At 35.8% G+C, this 20,018-nt stretch overlaps 1 protein-coding gene across 2 annotated transcripts in view; it reads right to left on the bottom strand.

The window, feature by feature from the left end:
* The window catches only part of ABH1 (ARM repeat superfamily protein), a 39,545-nt gene that overhangs the window by 12,334 nt on the left and 7,193 nt on the right, over window positions 1–20,018 (bottom strand). For both annotated transcript variants that reach the window (XM_008812566.6, XM_088702764.2), the window contains 6 exons: window positions 15,856–16,032; window positions 14,972–15,097; window positions 10,770–10,836; window positions 4,699–4,898; window positions 3,487–3,557; window positions 2,015–2,099 (listed from right to left, as the gene is read on the bottom strand). In XM_008812566.6, the coding sequence (XP_008810788.4) occupies window positions 2,015–2,099; window positions 3,487–3,557; window positions 4,699–4,898; window positions 10,770–10,836; window positions 14,972–15,097; window positions 15,856–16,032 (726 nt within the window). The remainder of the gene's footprint in view (window positions 1–2,014; window positions 2,100–3,486; window positions 3,558–4,698; window positions 4,899–10,769; window positions 10,837–14,971; window positions 15,098–15,855; window positions 16,033–20,018) is intronic.

The following is a 20,018-nucleotide window of genomic DNA, read 5'->3' as shown; positions in this document are numbered from 1 at the left end:
AAGGAGTATGCACCAACGCAAGATAAATTCCACAGTTGAAAAACATTATTGTATTTGGCCAGCAAGACTCTCATAATGTAACATATCTAATCCTGATGTGTGTCAAAGACAAATCAAAAAACAATTTGAAGTTTCAGCCTTCCCAAAATTGACAACAGAATGCTTGAACTGGCTTATGGGGCCAAATATATTTACTAGAGAGCATCTTGGGCAAATATTTTTTTCCATTAAAAAAATCCTTTGAATTGCAATAAGCATTTTGTCTTTTTTTCTGAGAATAATTTTGTCAGGTTAAATATGAAGAGAGGAATCAGAAAAATTCAACATAGGGCTCAAAAAAAATTAGGAAACTGACTGTTAAAATAAGGCATTGCTCCAAAAAAGATGGCTTCTTTGCTTTGTCCATTCCTTTAGTTGACCCAAAAAAAACAATTTCATCAAAATATCTCTTCATCAATTCTCTCTAAAACACTATTTCCAACATTCATGTTCTTGTAGTTGGTTTCCATTATTTGGTATTTGGTCTATAGCTCTCAAAAAAAATCATGATGTTGAGGGAGCCACAAGTTCTCTGCAAATCAGGCATCAGGGGAATGGCCCTGTGAAAGGATATTGATAAATTTCCTTTGAGAGAAGGTTAATATCACTTAATCAAGCATCTCCTCTAATAAGACAGTTCTCATCATCTCAACCTATAATTTAAAAAAAAAAAAAAGAGCCAATTATGCCATCATATTATAATGAGAAGGGCCTCTCAGAGCATGGTCCAGGTTGTATGTAGCCAAAATTTGAGTTGAGTCATCATTTGAGCTAACAGTAAAAGAAAACTGGATAATGTGACACTCAACTACAGTTCGCGCCGTTTACAGTTATTTTATATATAGAAATCAGTAAAATATAATAAGACACTAGGGATTAAAAGGTGGTCAAATACTATAAAAAATTGGTTTAATCATATGTCATGCAAAATTAAAAACATAAATTTGTATGAAACAATTTCAATAAGCCTAATTATTCAAAAACTGGCGACAATATTGTGCTTAATCTTACTCTTACAATTCTGCATATGCAATTTAAATTTCAGAATACTGAAGAAAATAAGCTAGCTACCATTCTAGAGACATGATGTAGTATCTATATGTCAGTTTTAGCTTGTAAGAAGCAATCTCAAAGCTAACATAGAATTGCAGGTTTCGTTTCACAATAATGGACCCCAAAATCTAGCTTGATATCTGACAGGAAGCTAAGATTTTGCACCAATTTCGACACTAGTTGGGATCCTCAATGCTAGAGGAAGGTTAAGGAAAAGAGCTGCCAGACTGTTATTAATGTTTTCAACCTAATAAAAGTCTCTTAATGATACAAGACTTCTTATGGGCCAGTACAGGTTGAAGAAGTCCTAGCACACTGTTAAGTTCATGTTGAACATTGATCTAAATCAAGGTTCGCCGTACCGGTACCAGACCCTGTACCGGTGCCACACTAGTATAGTATCGATACGGTACGGTACGAAATTTTTTTTTTTTTTTGCATACCGAAGGTCAGTACACCACCCGTACCAGTACCGAACCGGTACGGTACGGGTACGGCATACCATGACCTAATCCTAAATGCTATCAACAGATATAGCGCTAACAACAGACAAGAATCTTATGTTATATCATTGATTGAAATAGTATACTTTTCCTTGAGGTAATGCCATTATCTATTCATATTTTGTAGTTGAATCTGTAAATAACACTTTTCTTATTATTTCTGTTTCTTAACTTCATTCTTCCCTCTTCCATTTGATTTTCTTCTTTTTTACACTAGGCACATGAAGTGCTATTGCAGTCCTAACCCTTCTGCATTTGCGACAAAGGCACATATGGTGAACTTGAAATGAATTTCTAAAAACACAAACAGAGAATTTTCTAGAAAAATAAACAGAAATCAGAAATGTTTTGGGCAATCAATGACATTGAAGAACCACAGCTAGAAGTGAGTAAACTTATATGAGAAAACACAGATGTACCTGAGAAAATATCGTCTCTGCCATCAGATATTCATAGCGGAAAGGTACAGGCAGACCAACCATGCACGAAGCACATTCCTTTCGGCTATCTTTCCAAGAAACAGATAATTGCAACAGTTTAAATTATATGTATACATAAAATGTATTGCAGCAACCCATCTAAAATAAAAGTGAATAATATAAGTTGCACAATGGAAATGTGAGATTGCAGGTATTCAGCCTCAAAGGATTAAAGCTATCCAATGATAGTCAAAAAGATGCATTACATGAGAAAATAGAATTGTCGTGCCAATTCAAGCATGGATGTTTAAAGCCAGCATGGTTTTAGCATGTCATGATAGGCTACTAGTGATACTATTAATAATATTCTCACATTAGCGCAGGAAACATATGGCATCCATATGGTAGCAGAAATAAAACAAAATTTATGGAATTAGAAGAGGAATTGTAGGTAACTAAACATGACATAAATATAATACAGTGGCAGAAAAATTACAATGACACACCAAATATATTTTCTAAAGAAATATGCATCATCAACTAATGCTGAATACCTCACAGTACAAAAACATTATTTCTAAATGATGTTAACCATCCGTTAAGATGTAAGTCGTTAGGCATACCTAGAAAAAGTTTCCACTAAAATATGGATGGTAGAAGGTGAAATGAAGTTAAAAGAGAATGTTCTACATGATATCAAATTCTAGAACAGTATTTCTGTTCAGGTCTGGTAAAAAGATGGGTAATGATCGCCAAAGAAATAAAGATTTAAACACAAGTGCATATACAAAATCAGAGTTGTGTTGCAGTATGGTAGATTTACTCCAATTAGCTTTTTACCTGAAATCAACTAATAAAAAAACCAATCAATTTATCCCAACATATCAAGGGAAAACTCCCAAGTCCAGCATGTGTGCTGGACTCCAAAGTCTTCCTGTCTTTATTTCTTTGTTCTTCAATTTCCAAATTAGCAAATCAAGATGATCCAGGCGTTGGATCCTCAGTGAAAACCTGTTCACAACTAAGTACAAGGCAGAAGAGAAATTCTTTGAATGTGCATTACATGTGCTGGAAGTATGTTGGATACAAAATAAACCTTATTCTACAGGGCATGTTCCTTGAAATTCTGTTCATGTCAATCGGCCAATGAGCACAAAATCAACCTCATATCATTTGTCACAACTGTAGCGCTAAGAAAATTAAGAAAATAAAAGTTCTTTACCTAATAAAATATATACAAGGAGTTCCAACTAGAAACTCTAGCATTCTTATGTACACCAATTAGTACTCATAAAGATTACAGCTACCAATCAAGTTTTTAGCTAATAATGATCTGACTAGAAAATTTAGAATTTTTTGTACACCAATAATAAAGATTAGAGATAACATGTCAAAATTGAGATGGAAATTAAAATTTCAGCAAAAGCATAGGCCATGGTGTTAAATATGAAAAAGAAGTGGCATTTACAAACCATCCATTAAAGAAAAGAAGCACATCCAGCAGATATTCTTCAACAACAAAACGATCAATTGGTTGCATGTTCTGCCATCCACAAAAAAAGCATTAGAACAAGAGAAGATATGATTATTATACTTCCAAATTGAAAAAAAAAAACCGATAAAATATTGTAATTGATGAGGCAAAGCATGTGTTTGTCATTCCAGAAAATGTGTCAACTAAGAAGATAGTAAAAATCATTGAATGTTCAAATAAGCAACAGGAAGATTATAAAAAGATTATGTGAAACAAAAGGCACAAAGAAAATAATGACAAAGCAAATAACTCGAACAAACTTGATCCTCCCTCTAGTCACTAGTCTATAGAGAAGAAATGCAAACAGCCCCAGGTATACTAAACCAATGGTCCAACATAAGACCCAAACACCATAATTGCAGGAAACTGCAATGATATCCTTTACAATTTAGATAAAAAAAGTTATCATGTTCATAGCACACTGTGGTTATTCTTGCATGTCTCATAAGACCCCTAATTTTTTCATACTAGTTAGCAATGTTGCGTGAGTTTTTACTCATAACGCATTTAATAGCTTTACTGCTTATATTTGCTTACAAAACTTTATATAAGAAGAACGAAATTATATAATTTATATTTTCCGGTTTTTTATCCGAACCGGCCGGTACGGGTGCGTACCGGCCGGTTCGGGCCCGTACCGACCGGTTCGGAGCCCGTACCGGCCGGTACCGGCCTCGTACCGGTGCGAACCGGCCGGTATGATTTTTTTTTTTTAGAACCACAGCGCCGCGCGCTATGGTTTTTGAAACCACCGCGTACCGGCCGGTACGGGACCGGTACCAGCCGGTACGTACCGGACCGGACCGGTACCGTACCGGTCCGGCCGGCCACCGGTACCGGTACGGCGGACCTTGATAGCAAGTATTGCGAAACTAATAAATTATCATGAAAGCACAGCTTTGAGAGCTCCCCTCTAAGATCACATGGTAAAGTGATATCTTCCCCCTCAAGGGACAACTGCTATGCTATGAAAATATGGTAGTGAAAGACTGCCCATTATTTAACCAATTTATACTTCGACTAAACTTGATATAGACAAGAATGTCAGGGAAGTGAAAACTCAAAACTAGTATGGTTTTTCATTTAAAGCAATTTTCTGATCCAATAGAAGCAACAACCCACAAAACATTCATAAATCCAAGGAAGTTACCTCAGTTTTATCTGAAGAAAATATGTTAAGCCTGCGAAGCCTCTGAGGATACTTCAACTGGGCTTTATGTTTTTCTTTCCCTCTAGAGACTGTACAATGTAAATCTGATGGTTCAGGTTGCTCAGGGCAACTGATAGAAGAAAGTCTGTGAGATTTTCCAGCTACTAACTGTGCTTCGAAAGACAAGTGAGGTCTTGGAACTGGAAGAGATTATAAGGGAGACTAGATTAGTAGCCACCAATTATAAGCAAATAGATAGAGTCAGAGGAATTGCAAGAAATATTCACTTGATGTACTTAAAATATAAAACAGACAGATAGAACACATTTGGAAACTCAATGTCACGACCCCCTTCCCCCTAAAAAACAAGTTAACAAAAAAAAAAACACATGCATCCAGAGAAACTGGAAGGAAAAGATATTAAAAAGACATACCTTTATTTATAATTAGGTTATATCACAATTCAGTAAATAACAAGTCCTCAAGGAACATATATATAACAAAAAAAAAGTAGAGGAAGTGACATAAACAATAAAATAATTATGATGGATATAAATTAACTAAAAATTCAATAACCTTACCTGTATAAACAAGGCCCATGCAAACTAACATCAACCTTCACAATAAATGCTAAACAAATCAGAATTAGGGCTCACAGAACTTCCCGTTGTACATAGGCACCTGATCCTTCACCTCTAAACAGGCATAACCCTTATTTTTTCAGGTTTTCTTATCAGGTGTGATGTTAGTTTAGCATTTTTGACAATATACACCCACATTTAAAGCAGACTAGATTTCTATCATATGCATTGTACACATAGATAATTATATATTCATTATATTTAACTAGTATTTTGCAAGTGCTATGCATGGTATTGTTTTCAAAAAAAAAAGATGGGAGAGGGGAGAGCTAGAGAGAGCATATTGGGGGGTGTGTGTGTGAGAGAGAGAGAGAGAGATAGAGAGAGAGAGAGAGAAGTTCACTAGAGATATTTCTAGAAAGGAAAAGATGCCATATTTAGAGAGAGAGAGAGAGAGAGATACAAGACATTTTCTGAAAGAAGGAAAAAGAATATCATATTTATGGGGCCAAGCATGATTCATACATGGGTCATATAGGACCTCACTACTGCAATCCAACTTTGCATGGCCCACTCCAAAACTATCCATTAGATGAGTATGATAACCACAACCATGAACAATCCACTCTCTCCTTACATGCATGTATAGGCTAAGAGGCTCCAAATCAGATGATTTTTGGTTTATAAGCCGTTGAGAGGTAGTAGATCACATCCAACAGCTCAAATCGTTAGTGTTGGATTCCCATCTTTCGATTTCATCTAACAAGAACCTGACTTCAAATTTGGCCAATCGGATCCTCATCCACCCTATATATACAAATAAATACATGCATGCATGCATCCATACACACATACATATGTATGTATATATGTATTACATATATTTATGTATATGTACACATACATATGAATGTGTTATATATACACACATACATATGTATACATATATATATATATCTGTGTGTGTGTGTGTGTAAATATACATATACATGCACATATATATATATAGATATAGATATATATAATACACACACACAGAAGGATCACCGAACCGGTACCGGTAGACGTACCGGTCGGCCACCGAACCGATTCAGTACCGGTTTGGACCGGTTCGAACTAGTACCACTGATTCGGTCTCCAAAAGCCCAAAAAAAATTAGCCTAGCCGGTACTGGTCGGTACATGCCGATACGGGGGCCGATATGGGCCGGTTCGGACCGGTTTCGACCGGTACGGACTGGTACGGGATGGTGCCATTTTTGAACCGGCCGGTACGGACCGGTTCGGTACGAGCTGAACCGGCCGGTACGGACCGGTTCAGCATTCCTTGCTTATACACATGTATATACTATATATATATTACATATATACTATATATATATTACATATATACTATATATAAAAGTGCCAATAAATATCTAACAAGAACCAAAATTGGAGCGTTATGATCTTATCAAGTCAATCCTAGTCATCTATATAACAACACATAATATAATAATAATAATAAAAAACCTTCCAATTCGATAGGACACATTTTTGCTAATTTACTAATAATCCCTTACAACTCCTTGCATTACTCCAACTCCAACCTGATAGTAATCCTAGATGGATTTCACTTCCTCCACTCCTATAAATGATGAGGGACCAAAAGAAGAAATCTCCTTCCACTCTCAACTCTCAAATGAGAGTTATCTCAAGCCAACCAAAACCCTCACATAATTCTTTTAAGTCTCATTATTCCATGTCCGAAACCGCTTCCGCTTCACTCTTGCCTACTCCAACCATGCATCTTACCAATACCTCTCACCCTCATCTGCCAACTGCCAAACCCCACCCAATCACCTAGTAAGAGTTGTCTTAATGGAATAGAGAATATTAGTTTTTTTTTGAGATTACAAATACTTAGAATAAATGTCTTAGATCCATTGACAGAGGATCCGATGGCCAATGTAGAAGATTGCTAGGTCAGGTCTCTATTTATTTAGTTATTTTTATTTATTTTACATAAAGAAATGTTGTAAACTTGTAAGAATGGAGGTTTCCTGTAGTTATTCTTTTATCCTGCAACGTTATATATCTTGTTTTCTCTACTCCACTTCACTATTAATTCATCTAATCCCAGTTTCACATTATAGCCAATCTGTGGTTGTTCCTCTTGTTAGAACATAAAAAGTATCCATAAATTCAAAAAGCTTCTTGAAAGTTTGAATGGGTTTTCAAAAATCAAAAGTTAGTGTCATAATTGGATAAGTTATATGGTTATAGTTTTTTAGGGGAGAGTAAATAGCTATATCTGCGAGATGGTGTTTAGAGCTCAAAAGAGTAGTCTGCTTAGAAGATTGCAGTGGTATTTGATCTTTGTAAGGGGAATAGTCATGCAGAGGTAATCAACAAGATAGCATAATACCCATGGATTTGTAGTAGTTTGAGAGGAAAAGTTAGATTAAGAAATTGCTTGGAATAAACTAGGAAAGTTTAAGTTGTATGGGCTGTTATTGCTTTGAACATGTAAAAGTTGTCTTGATGAATCCAACTATGTTTTATAGAGTGCCAATAAAATTTTTGTACTGTTTATCTCCTATCTTCACCATTCATAACTACAAGTTCAAAAGCTCGTTTTCGGGCATTTTCCTATCCTAATTTTTTTATTAGACAAACAATTTAGCCATTCTTGACCTTTGACTATACATGAATGGTTGGATTGAACCATTGCTCATAAAAGTACCAAAGTAATCCTGGTCCTTGAATGGCTACTTGGCTTCCGCAAACCCAGAACCGCTCCTCTCTCTGAACTCCTTTGTTTCTCAATATCCCTCTTATTAGAAGCAATCGCATAGTCCATCGTGCAAAATAGTGGTCAGACCAGATGTTCATTGTAGTCTCCAGGGTTGCTGACTAACTTCTAAGGTTGATTGGATAAGAAATTCGAAAAGATTCTCAAAACCTTAGTTGATGTATTTAATAATGAATTAGAAATCAATATTAGCATTTTACGAAGCATCTGTTTTTCTCTATAATATATGAGTATTTGGTGATTCTGCATGCATTTGCACATGTATTTTTACAAATATATATCCACATATATAATACATATATCTATCTATACATACATATATATATATATATATATATATATATATGTATATTTAATTAGGATTAGGAATTTGCCCCTATTATTACTTCACTGTGTTAACACAACATTCCAATAACTCCACTGCAGTTATGTAGCTTATATCCAAGAATTGTACTTCTAGCTTGGCACAGTAGCTTTTGGTACTGTTTAGGTGAAGTCGGCTTTTTATGTTGCCAAATGACTATAAGTATTCCTTTTGTTTTGATATCTTCAATTTCAATCTGTCTTTCAAGTTTGCATCTCCTAAAGAATTGATTTTTAACCGGCCGAACCAACTCATTTCCAATTCCTTGACCATTTATTTTCTTTTTTTCTTTCACATCAATAGAGGCGGCAATTTATGACTCAAGCCACCAACCGGCCTGCAACCAACCCGCTTTAAGCAAGTTCAGATTTGGCATACAGGGTCTAGATCATAAACAGGTCCACTCACCTATACCTGTCTATTAAATATGTCGGGTTCAAATATAGACCTCTGACCTATTTAACCCATTTAATAGTTGGATCATGCCATGACCAATCTATTTAACCTATTTAATCAAATTCGAGTAGTTTATTAAATGGGTTATGCAGGCCAGGTCGGGTTACTTATTTAATAAAAAGCTCAGGATACCATTTAATAAAAAGATCGGGTTCGAGTCTAGATTTTTAATCCGTTTAATAAATGGATTAGGTTCGGGTTGATAGAATTTTGACCTAACCTATAGCCAACTGCCAACCTGACCCAATCTGATTGCTACCCCTACAAACCATTAACTTTAGCAATATTTTTTGCATTTCATGATATTTTATATATTTCATGTCCTATTCTGAAAATTTGGCTTTTTAAGGAGTTCAATACGATCCTCAATATTATATTTTCCCTTTAATATGTTTATCCTTCACTCTGAGATCACTATAAGCATTTTCCATCAGCCATTTCTCTAATCTATTCTCAAGTCAACTATGCATCATATGGGATATCTTTGCTCTAAACATGGCTTAACAATCATGATGAAGCTCTCTAGGCTTTATGACATTCATACAGCATCACAATACTCATGATGATGATACACTAATTGGTGGTACTGTTTAGACATAGGTAGCTGGAACTATTAGGAGTGGCAATAAAGGGAAGCTTGCCTCACATGCCCCTGGGAAGCATATACTTACTAAGTAATATCAAATATTACATAAGTCACTAATTATTTACTTGTCTGATAGTTGTTACTTTTCCTCTAACTGATTTTGAAGTTGCATAATGTATGCAGAACCCCATGGGACATTGGCGCCCCAAATAAAAGAGTTTGCCATTACTGATCATCGAAAAAAGTTTGTTTGTTGAAGGATGATTATAATTTAGAAGCATTAAAAATCCTGTGTAATTGCAAGAGTGAGAGTCTAAAGCAGGTAGAAGTTTCTAACACATAATATCCAGACATAACCATCTCAAAGAACTCATTCAATGCCAATTTAAAATTAAGCATATTGATCCCCTTCACTATATTTATCTTACGCTTGCCTCCTTAAGGGTACCCATTGCCATAGCATCAACATGCTATCCATTTGTCATGCAGAAGGCAAGCCACTCTAAATCTAAATGTTGTCATTTACTTAGCCATCTCCCAATCAAATAATGTGCATGTCATTCATATGGTCACACTTAATTCATTGTGTGGCATTGTGGCTCATTATTGTATTCTTCATTATGATGAGAGGGCATAATTCACACACCTATCTTCTCTTCCATGTCCTAGCTCATAGCTTTGGACCTATATTGGCCCCAGCTGGACATCAATACCACTAATTGATGATTGATCATCTGGCTTCTACGACTTACCATTTTGTACAAGATAAACAAGAGTGAGGGAATCTATCTAGTATAAGGTCACACCTCGCATCATGACAAGGCTGTCGGCTTCATGGCTTCATCTTCCACTTAATCATTCCCTAGGCGCTTTTACTACATTTTATAGACTGATTCTCATAAGGGAGTAAAACCTTGTCGATGCAATTACAAAGAGTGGATTAATTAGCATTGAGCACCCAAGGTTGTTCAAATTTCTGATACTGGGTTGAATTTGCAAAGTTCAATCCTTTTCACCTTCCAATGTCCTTATCACTGACTAAAATATTAGTATGTATAATGCATATATTAGCTTCAATATAGTGGAACATTTATTGTTCTCAATCACAAGCAAGCCCTACAAAAAATGTCCATTTCAACAATATTAACTAGTAGACTAGCATAATTATTAGGCAGACAATCACAAAGCCTTTTACTCAACTAGCATAATAAAAAAAACTGAAACACCTTGACATAAAAAATGTTGTTAAATTTAAGATGATATTAAGAGAAGAAAGAACAAAAGCACATACCACTATCAATTTTCCATCCATTGTTCGAAAGAACTTGTATACAATCCCATAAATCTTCTAGAAAATCCTGAATAGATAAATTGGTAGAATGATGATAAAACAATGGCAAAGTTATTTCTACTTGTATACTGAGATCGATGTCAGTATTTCCATGTATTTTAAAAAAAAAATGTGCAGATAAATTTACAGACTTTCATATGTAAACAAAAGGATATGCATAATACCCTCCAACATGCACTGCTTTCAGCTTAACACAACATGAATTTTTTACTATAGTAATAATAATGAAACACCTACAGCAATTAGCATAAAAAAAAATTCATTAAACTTTCACAGCCCAAAGCAATTTGAGATATTGGAAGGCTCTAACATATCTGGTAAGCAAAAAAGATCTTGATGAAGTTAAAGTTAAGCCCCAATGCTCCTATCCAACATGAATACAAAACAATGACTTGCTAAAGATGGAGCATTATAAAAACATAGAAAAAAATACAGGAGCAAAAACTCCTAATGAAGCAAACTTAGGATTTATCTATGTGCTACATAAATATAATTATCAAGCAACAAGAAGATTATCAAAGTAGACAATGCACAGGATCAAAATGAGAAAGTGAGGTTGGTAAAGCCCAAGCTATCACAAAGACTAAAAGAGAGTGTAGAAACATTATCATGATAACACAGTAAATAACTCAATATGCTACAACACAGAAGGTACATCACATGTTGCTAAGAACTCAATTCCCTTAACATTAAGCATGGTACACATCCTAAATTTGAGTCACCCCCCACTAAAAGAAATCAAAATGATGGCAAAGGCATAACAAACTTGAATGGAAAAGCTTCGATTAAGGTAGAATATAAAGATTGATTTGGACAAAAACATATTTAAGTGGACAACATTTTAAATGAGAATGTAATGCAGAAGTATTTGATTTCCCCTCATTCCATATTGATGTCAAACATTAACCTCTTCCTCCCTTAGCAAATCCTTTTACATGTCTCGCTGTCTCCTCATTCCCTGCATTATCATCAATCTTCTAGGTTAAATTGGCTCCAATCTTCTATGTTACATTGGCTCCAATACTAAGCCACCAAAGAAATTAGGAAGGGTATCAAGTTGGCGGAAGTTCCATTTCCACTGATCTAATGATTTCATAGAAATTCAGATATACAATTGCACTATCACATTTTCAAGAACTGGCATCCACAGTGTTAGCAATTCATCAACATTTGATTCATTGAGTCAACAGCATACAATTGGGAGACATTGTTCTGTATGACAATACGCCAGTGGTAGGTACTCGATACCTTATTTTTAATTTTTCTCTTGCTTTGACTAGTACATTGCATGCATCAAATTCCCAACAAAAACCATGAAATTCCACATTTCACACAAAGCACAAAGTTTTATTAGAATAAACAAATGGTAGAAGTTTAACTGAAAGACTGGCTTGAATTTCCAAAGAAATAACAATATGAAACTCCAATCAAATTATTCACCATAATGGTCCATCTGTATAAATTATATGAATATTGCACAAAAAGAAAGATAGGAATATCAATTAGGTATAGTGAACATTGAAGTTTGTCAAACATCCAAGATCCAACCATATACAATTTAGAGATAAACATTTGGAAGACATGTTTTCTCATCTTTAGAAAAAGAAAAAAAAAATTACTGATGCATTTTAGATTCTTCAACAGACCATAAAACTCCAAAAAATATTTCATGCAAGAAAAGGGCAATAAAACACAAGGCATCAAAACTGACGCCTGAATCTTATCATTAGTAACATGTTGCTACATTCTTGTCATAAGACAACAACTAAATCATGTTCACTGTGAAATAAAGAAAAAGATCCTTGATAAGATCTAGGTAAAAATAGTCAAGAAAGGATTGGTTTTCTGACATGTCCAAGTACCTGATGACAGTAAGATCAATAGCATTGCATGGACCTGGTCATTAGAATCAGATACAGAGACATTCCAAGTGTCTGACTTGGCAAGAGGGGAAAAAGGATGCAAGGGGATACATAAAAAAAATTAATTTTAACTACTATATTTTTTAAATTTAAATATTTATAGAAACACTAAAAGATATTACTTGTAAAGTCTCCTGACATATATATCTCATTCAAACTTCCTAGTTAGCTGAAAGGTTTTAGACAAAATTTGTATTCTATAAAGTGATTTTGACACCCACATCCTTGACCAATTTCTGAAACGAACAAAGTTTACTTTTAACACTATTATAGTGGTTAAAGTAATAATTGAAGAGTCTGACTCCCAATCAATGACTAAGCTGCAACTAAAGAAAAATTGTATCCAAGTGTCTGATGTGTATCCTATTCGGATATGTACCTGGAACAGATTCTACAAGTTCATCACAAATGCCTAGGTAACACAAAAGATAAGCAACATATCAAGAATAATATTATAATCTACTATATTCTATTTACCCATATAGAAATCATTGATTTTGGTGTCCAATGGGAACACTTCGCGACATGAAAAGCAAGTTCATGAGGACCAAATTTTACCAAGTTCAGCCCATCCATGGCCTTATAAGACTTCTATACTATACATATTCTATTTCTTTAAGAAAAGATTGTTGATGAATACTGAAAAATATTAGCCCTGATCTCTGAACCATATCAGCCCTGATTTCATCAATATTCATCAACGAAGATGTCCAATGCAAAGTTGATGCACCTTACACAACACCAGCTGTCTTAAAGCACGTCTCAATTAATTTTGCCGATAGAACCAAGGTTCACCGGACCAGTCAGTATCATACCGTACTAGGCATACCATATCAGTACCGAACCGATACACAATCTCGTACCATACTAACACTCGATACACCTCACTATCTTGTACCGTACCGTGTAACATCATTGTAATAGGATGGTACCGTACAGTGCCCAATACTAAGACAACGAACCTTGGATAGAACCATAATATCTGGGGATTTAAATCTCAAGGGTCAAAGTGATGGCCAGTATGGTACAACACTTGGTACAAGGGTGATATGGGGGTAGTACGCCTAGGCATAACCATGCAAAAAAATGAAAAAAGAGAAAATCATTTAGTACCGGACTGGTGAAGGGTTGGTACACCTCGATATGGAATGATATGGGCTCAATTCACTAAAAAGTGGTGCTTACCAGCCTCAATCATACCGGCTCTATGTACAGGGCCAATACGCACAAGAATTCAGCTTTTGATAACATCATTCAGAGATAATATTCATTTTTGTGTGTTTTATCAGTTTACATAATGTCAAAGATTTTCACCTATGTTCAAATACCGAAAAGACAGAATCATCACAGATCTGAAGCCATGTTGCTTGACAATAATTTGTAGTAACTATACAATGTGATAGATGTGCTAGAATGAATGCATGCACGTACATGATATTTTTCAACAGTCCTATGCTTGTGACTGGGCCATTGTATACCATATATTCGTGCAAGCTTTATTACATCATCTTCATCATTCATCCCTATTATTACAGATTATTTTTCCACATGTTCCCACTAGGATCTACATTTGCTGTCACTACTGATGTTTCCAATCCATTCTACAATTTCCATCCATTTTGTCTTAGGACTTACATTCTCTATCCTACCCCTTCAAACAAAATATTACCCTATATCATACCAAGCACTCCCTAAACCTCAACAGTAAATGCACACCATAACATCTCTTTGGTTCTCTGCCACTTTGTGTTGAGCTGGTGCTACTTACAAGTTCCTCCTCATGCAATGATCCCTCGATCCACGGTTCTGAATTGTACAAACATCTCTTCAACATTCTCGTTTCTATATACTTAAGTGCTCAAAACTCTTTACTGCCCAACTGTCTGAACAGATTGAAGGCATTTTGAATGTCCCGTGACTTTTTTCAGGTTGAAGGTCAAAACCATTTGCCAATTACATAACATCCCAAATGCATCTCTCCCTTTCGTCCAACAATTTAATTATATGAAATGTGTTATTATAGATCTTGGGAATGCATTAAGATAATATAGTCTAATCAACTTTTAAGACACATAAAATTTTCTTACTTATTCTATAAATAGGAAGAGTTACATACTGTAAATCTAAAAAAAGCAAAACAGCAGAATTAGAAATCACAATAATTTAACTGAAGCAAGCAATCAATAACTTGCAATCATTTATTGATTCATAAAGTTGTACCTTTTCCTCAAGAAATTTGTCCTCATCAGAATCAAAAACTGTGAAACCAATGTCTTGAGTGCGCCTTCTGATGCTTATATAAGATTGTACACCAACCATGACTCTCTCAAACTCGTCTGGAACTTGCTACAATACACAATCCCACAGTCATTTTCTAATACACGATAATATTTTTTGGATAACTTTAGGATAGTATCGTCAATAAAAAAATACAGAACAAAGATAGACTGTTGATATATTTTTTTACATAATTGCAAACAAAAAATAATTTAGTAAGAAGCAAATAGATAACTATATTTTTTGTAACAAAGCATTTCTTATAGATAATAAGATGTCAAGAAGGCATATGCAAAATAATGTTACATCTCTCCCATCGATTACAAATGCCAAATGAAAACTTAAAATGAAGAGGGAGGACCGCTAACAGAAGAATGGCTCACCACAAGGGCCTTTGAAATTGTGTGTTGCAAATGACCATTTTAGTGTGCAAAATATGGAAGGTGCTCCCAATTTTAACCCGACAATACAATTTTGACAATTCTTGAATCCCATTTACCCAAGCAAGAGACCAGACAAAAAACAGGGAGTAAAGTAACACCTTTAGCGGAGTCCTAAAATCTTCAGATTTTTCTCAAATTCAGTAGTCATCATAGGTAATCACAAAAGAGAGACTATTGACAGATAAATTAAACTGAGGTACATACAGTAGTCAACTAACAATTGTGGAGTTCGAGAACATCAGAAAACATTTTTCAAAAAATCTAACTCAAAGAGTAAAAGATATAAAATTTAAAATATAATGTTATTATGCTAAAAAAAAAGGCTCTACAACCCAGAAGTATTTATGCAGATCCAAAACATTCTAGACACCAAATCAATATTACCTCAATGAGTTCTGCACCTCCCCACGGAAGACAGGACAAAATACAAGTGATGTAAAAGTCAGCACGTGGTTGCCAAGAAGGATTTCCAGCCTCCTCATCCACCGTTGTTGCAGCAGATGACAACAGTGTCTCAAAGGCCTCAATAATTGAACCAGGCAAGATAACTTTGCTGCACATCTACGCTCCAAAAATAAATGGTCATAATAGAATCAAAAAACAAACCAAAAAAAGAAGTATCGAAGCAATTTCCAGCTTAAGTATATTAATACCTTTAGTGTACGCAATAAGAAAAAAAAAATCAAAAAAACAAACCAAAAAAAAGAAGTATCGAAGCAATTTCCAGCTTCAGTATATTAAAACCTTTAGTGTACGCAATAAGAAAAAAAGACACCAAATAGCTCATATGCACAGACAAAAAGGAAAAAAAGAGGGAAAAAAACAAAGAAAGAGAACATCCCTAGAGCCCCATAGTTCAATCAAGTCAGCCAAATGTCCAATATAGATTGTTTACAACTGGCAGCTTGGTTTGAAATTATCACGCAGAAGAGGTTAGAATAAAATAGAGAAAATGAAGGTGAAATATAGGAAGTCAAAAAGTTTATACAAGATTGATTCAGAACAAAACAGGCCAGTAAACTACTAAAGTTGCTGGCATGGCGTTTTTCTCTTAATCAGCAGCAGGTTCATCCTATTAAACTGACTTAAAGTACAAGAGTTTGGCTTAGCATAATATTTTGTGAAGCAATCAAAAATCAGTCAAAAGTCAGATAAGCATAACAGTAAAAAAGATAACAATAATCAAATTAAGGAACAAAATAATAGCATGGTTGTATCAATGCACAATGGTTATCAGGTTACCTTTACAACAAGAATTGCCGAACTGGGCCAAACTACCCGGTTCGGGCCATTTGGTGCAACCTATAATCAATTACTACAAGTGTAGATTGATTTTATAATAATCAAATATGGTGCGATTGATTAGACACTTCAGTAAATACTCATCCCAAAAGAACATCATAGAGGTATGTGAACGCAAAACAGAATATGATAGATATCTTATTAATGAGGCCTAATCAATGAAATATAGCAGAAAACTGAAAATAACCACAACAAAACAATAAAAACTATACTGCCAATAAACTCGGGTTCCAAAGATATGATAGATGACAACGATGGTAACTATGATAGGTGGAGATAATGATTGATAGACGAAGAAACGAGGATTGGGCAAAGATGGTGATAGAACTAGTCAGATAATTATCTCTGCGAGTTTGGTCCCTCCAATCCAATGAGAATTTTCAGACCGCGCTCCACCAAGGTATTGAGATGAAGGATGATGGGGTCAAGAAGGTGGCTCCAAGAAGAAATAGGTCAAAAAGCAGGATGAAAGTGGAAAAAAAGGGTCTCTCAGGGCTTTGCCCACGGTAACACTCACCTTTCTAGGGTTTCTTCTTTTCTTTCTTTTCTTTTTGGCTGTTGTCCTGTCTTTTTATAGGCCGAGTTACTATTCCGTGAACAGTAACGAGTCGTGAAAAGTATTTTTTTCTATGTTGTTTTCTACGGATTTCTGCGTATTTTTTTCTCTTTTCTAACTTCCTTCCCCCTTCTTCCATACATGCACAATTCTATTTTCAAGACTATCATCCATCCTCCGTCGTTCCTAGAGATGAGTGATGACCGTAGGCATTGAATAAAGGCTAAGGCTCAAGCAATTAAATGTGGTGGTTTGGAGTTAGATTAGGCTTCCAATCACACCTAGGTGGACCCTTTTTGCTTAGCAGTACTAGTACATGACTCGATTGAAAATCCAAGCCTAAACATGGCTTTGGATGGAAAGCACAGAAACAATAAAAAACATAAACTATATATAAGATGGAGTCCTAAGACTACATCACCATACCGAACCGACCCGGCGCGGACCCAGTCAGTTCGAATGTGGGGTTTGGTTAGGGGTGGCAAAATATGACCCGACCCGCCAACCCGACCCGTGTTCGACCCGCCATAAATAGGTTTAGGTTCGGCTTAAACAGGTTCGGATCGTAAACAGATTGATCCGTTTAACCTGTTTATTAATTAGGTCGGATACAGATTTTAAATTTCTGACCCGTTTAACCCGTATAACCTGTTTAATTGTTGGGCTGATAGATAAGGGCCAGCCCAACTCCCTACCTCGGCCCAACTCCCCGCTTCGGCCCGCATTCACCCGAGGTCCACCGTCTGCTTTCAGCCTTTCACCGCGAGGTTGATTGGATCGCAAAGGCGTCGTGTTACTTCTCCTTAGGTTTAGCCATTTAGGGTTTGTCTTTGTGAGCGCCGCCCGAGCTCCATTCCCTCAATCCCTCTCCCCTCTCCTAGTCTCCTCTCCTCCGGACCTCCGCCTCCGCCCTCTCCTCCCCCTTGCCAACTCCTTCCGCCTCCCCGTCGACGGCGACCACGGCGGCTCGACGGGTTCCTGGGACGTCGCTTCCGCCTTCTTGGGGCTTTTCGTCGTCTCGCGACTCGCCAGCGGACGGTGACTGCTTTATCTTCTCCACGACGATGGCCTCCGCCTCCTGCACTATCCGTGCGTTCTCTTCCCTTCTCCGCTAGTAGTATAGTCATGCTATCTCTTATTTCCTTCCGCCATCTATTTCTATCTCTGTTTCTTGATCTTGGGGATCTTGGATCTCAAAGCGGCGGAGGACGTGAGCGTGCTCTATCTTTTCCTCAAAGCGGCGACTACTGCGGAGTCCAGCAGCAGGTATGCCAGTGGAGGGAAATGGTTTGGTTTTTATGTTCTATGGTTTGATTCATGGCGAAAGCTAGGGCTTCCAGATTTTTCCCCCCGCCCGAATCGAAGCCGTCGATGATTTCCAGAGAGAAAAAAATTTGGGGATGGCGCCTAGAATCCTAGATCAGAGATTTTGAGGGCTCCCGTTTCCATTTTTTTTATTTTTTCCAAAAAGAAAATTGTAATCTGTTAATTTCTCTCCTCCCCTTGTTCCTCTCCGTGTTTTCTTTTTTTTAATTTCTGGTTAAATTTTAAAAAAAAAAATTGCTCAACCATGTTAATATTGGTGGATTTATCGTAAATTATTTGGCATTGTTCATGGCTTATATGCTAACTATCTAATTTAAGTCTAATAGTTAAACGGGTCGGGTTGGGTTAAACGAATTGGGTTGGGTTAAACGGGTTACCTGTTTATTAAACGGGTTAAATGGGTCGGGTCGGGTTACCCATTTAATAAACAGGTTAGGTTCAGGTTGTAATTTTATGACCAGTTTAATAAACAGGTTGAGTTCAGGTTTATGATTTTTTGACCCGACTTGCATCTGACCCGACCCATTTATGTCTAAACCCGACCCGATTGCCACCCCTAGGTTTGGTTCCGAACCCGAACTGGTTGGAACCGGTTCGATTCAGTTCGGATTCGAGCCAACTTGGTCTCTTTTTCTTACATATGTTGAGTCTGGATTCGGCCCAACTCAGTCTCTTTTTTTATATATGTTGAGTTGGGAAGGCCTGAGAACCTTCCCAACTCTTCCATTGAAGTGTTCTTCGAACCCCCCCCCCCCCCGCACGCGCGCATATATATACGTGTATATATATACGTATATATACATGTATATATGCATGTATATATATATATATGTATATATATATATATAAATGTATATATATATATATATAAATGTATATATATACATATATACACACACATATTTGTATATAAATTGGCTCCCTTCTTCTGCAGACTTGGGTTGGTTTGGAGTCCAGGACTTGAAACGGTATATATATATATATGTGTATGTATGTGTGTATGTATCTGTGTATGTATGTGTATGTATGTATATGTATGTATGTGTGTGTATGTATATGCATAGGTATGTATGTATATACTTATATACATAAATACAATATATATATGTAAGCATACATATATAGTATATACATATATGTATATATATATGTATGTACACATATATATGTATGTATGTACACACATATATGTATGTACACACACACACACACATATATATATGTACATATGTATATGTATGTATGTATATATACATATACATACACACATATATATACACATATATACATGTACGTACATACATACATACATATATACACACACAGATACATATATGTATATAGACGTTATATATGTACGTAT

The sequence above is a fragment of the Phoenix dactylifera genome, chromosome 8 (assembly GCF_051530095.1).
Source record: "Phoenix dactylifera cultivar Ajwa chromosome 8, Ajwa_hap1_PhDact_Kaust_v1.1, whole genome shotgun sequence".
Lineage (NCBI taxonomy): Eukaryota > Viridiplantae > Streptophyta > Magnoliopsida > Arecales > Arecaceae > Phoenix > Phoenix dactylifera.
This window is presented reverse-complemented; position numbering and strand designations above follow the sequence as displayed.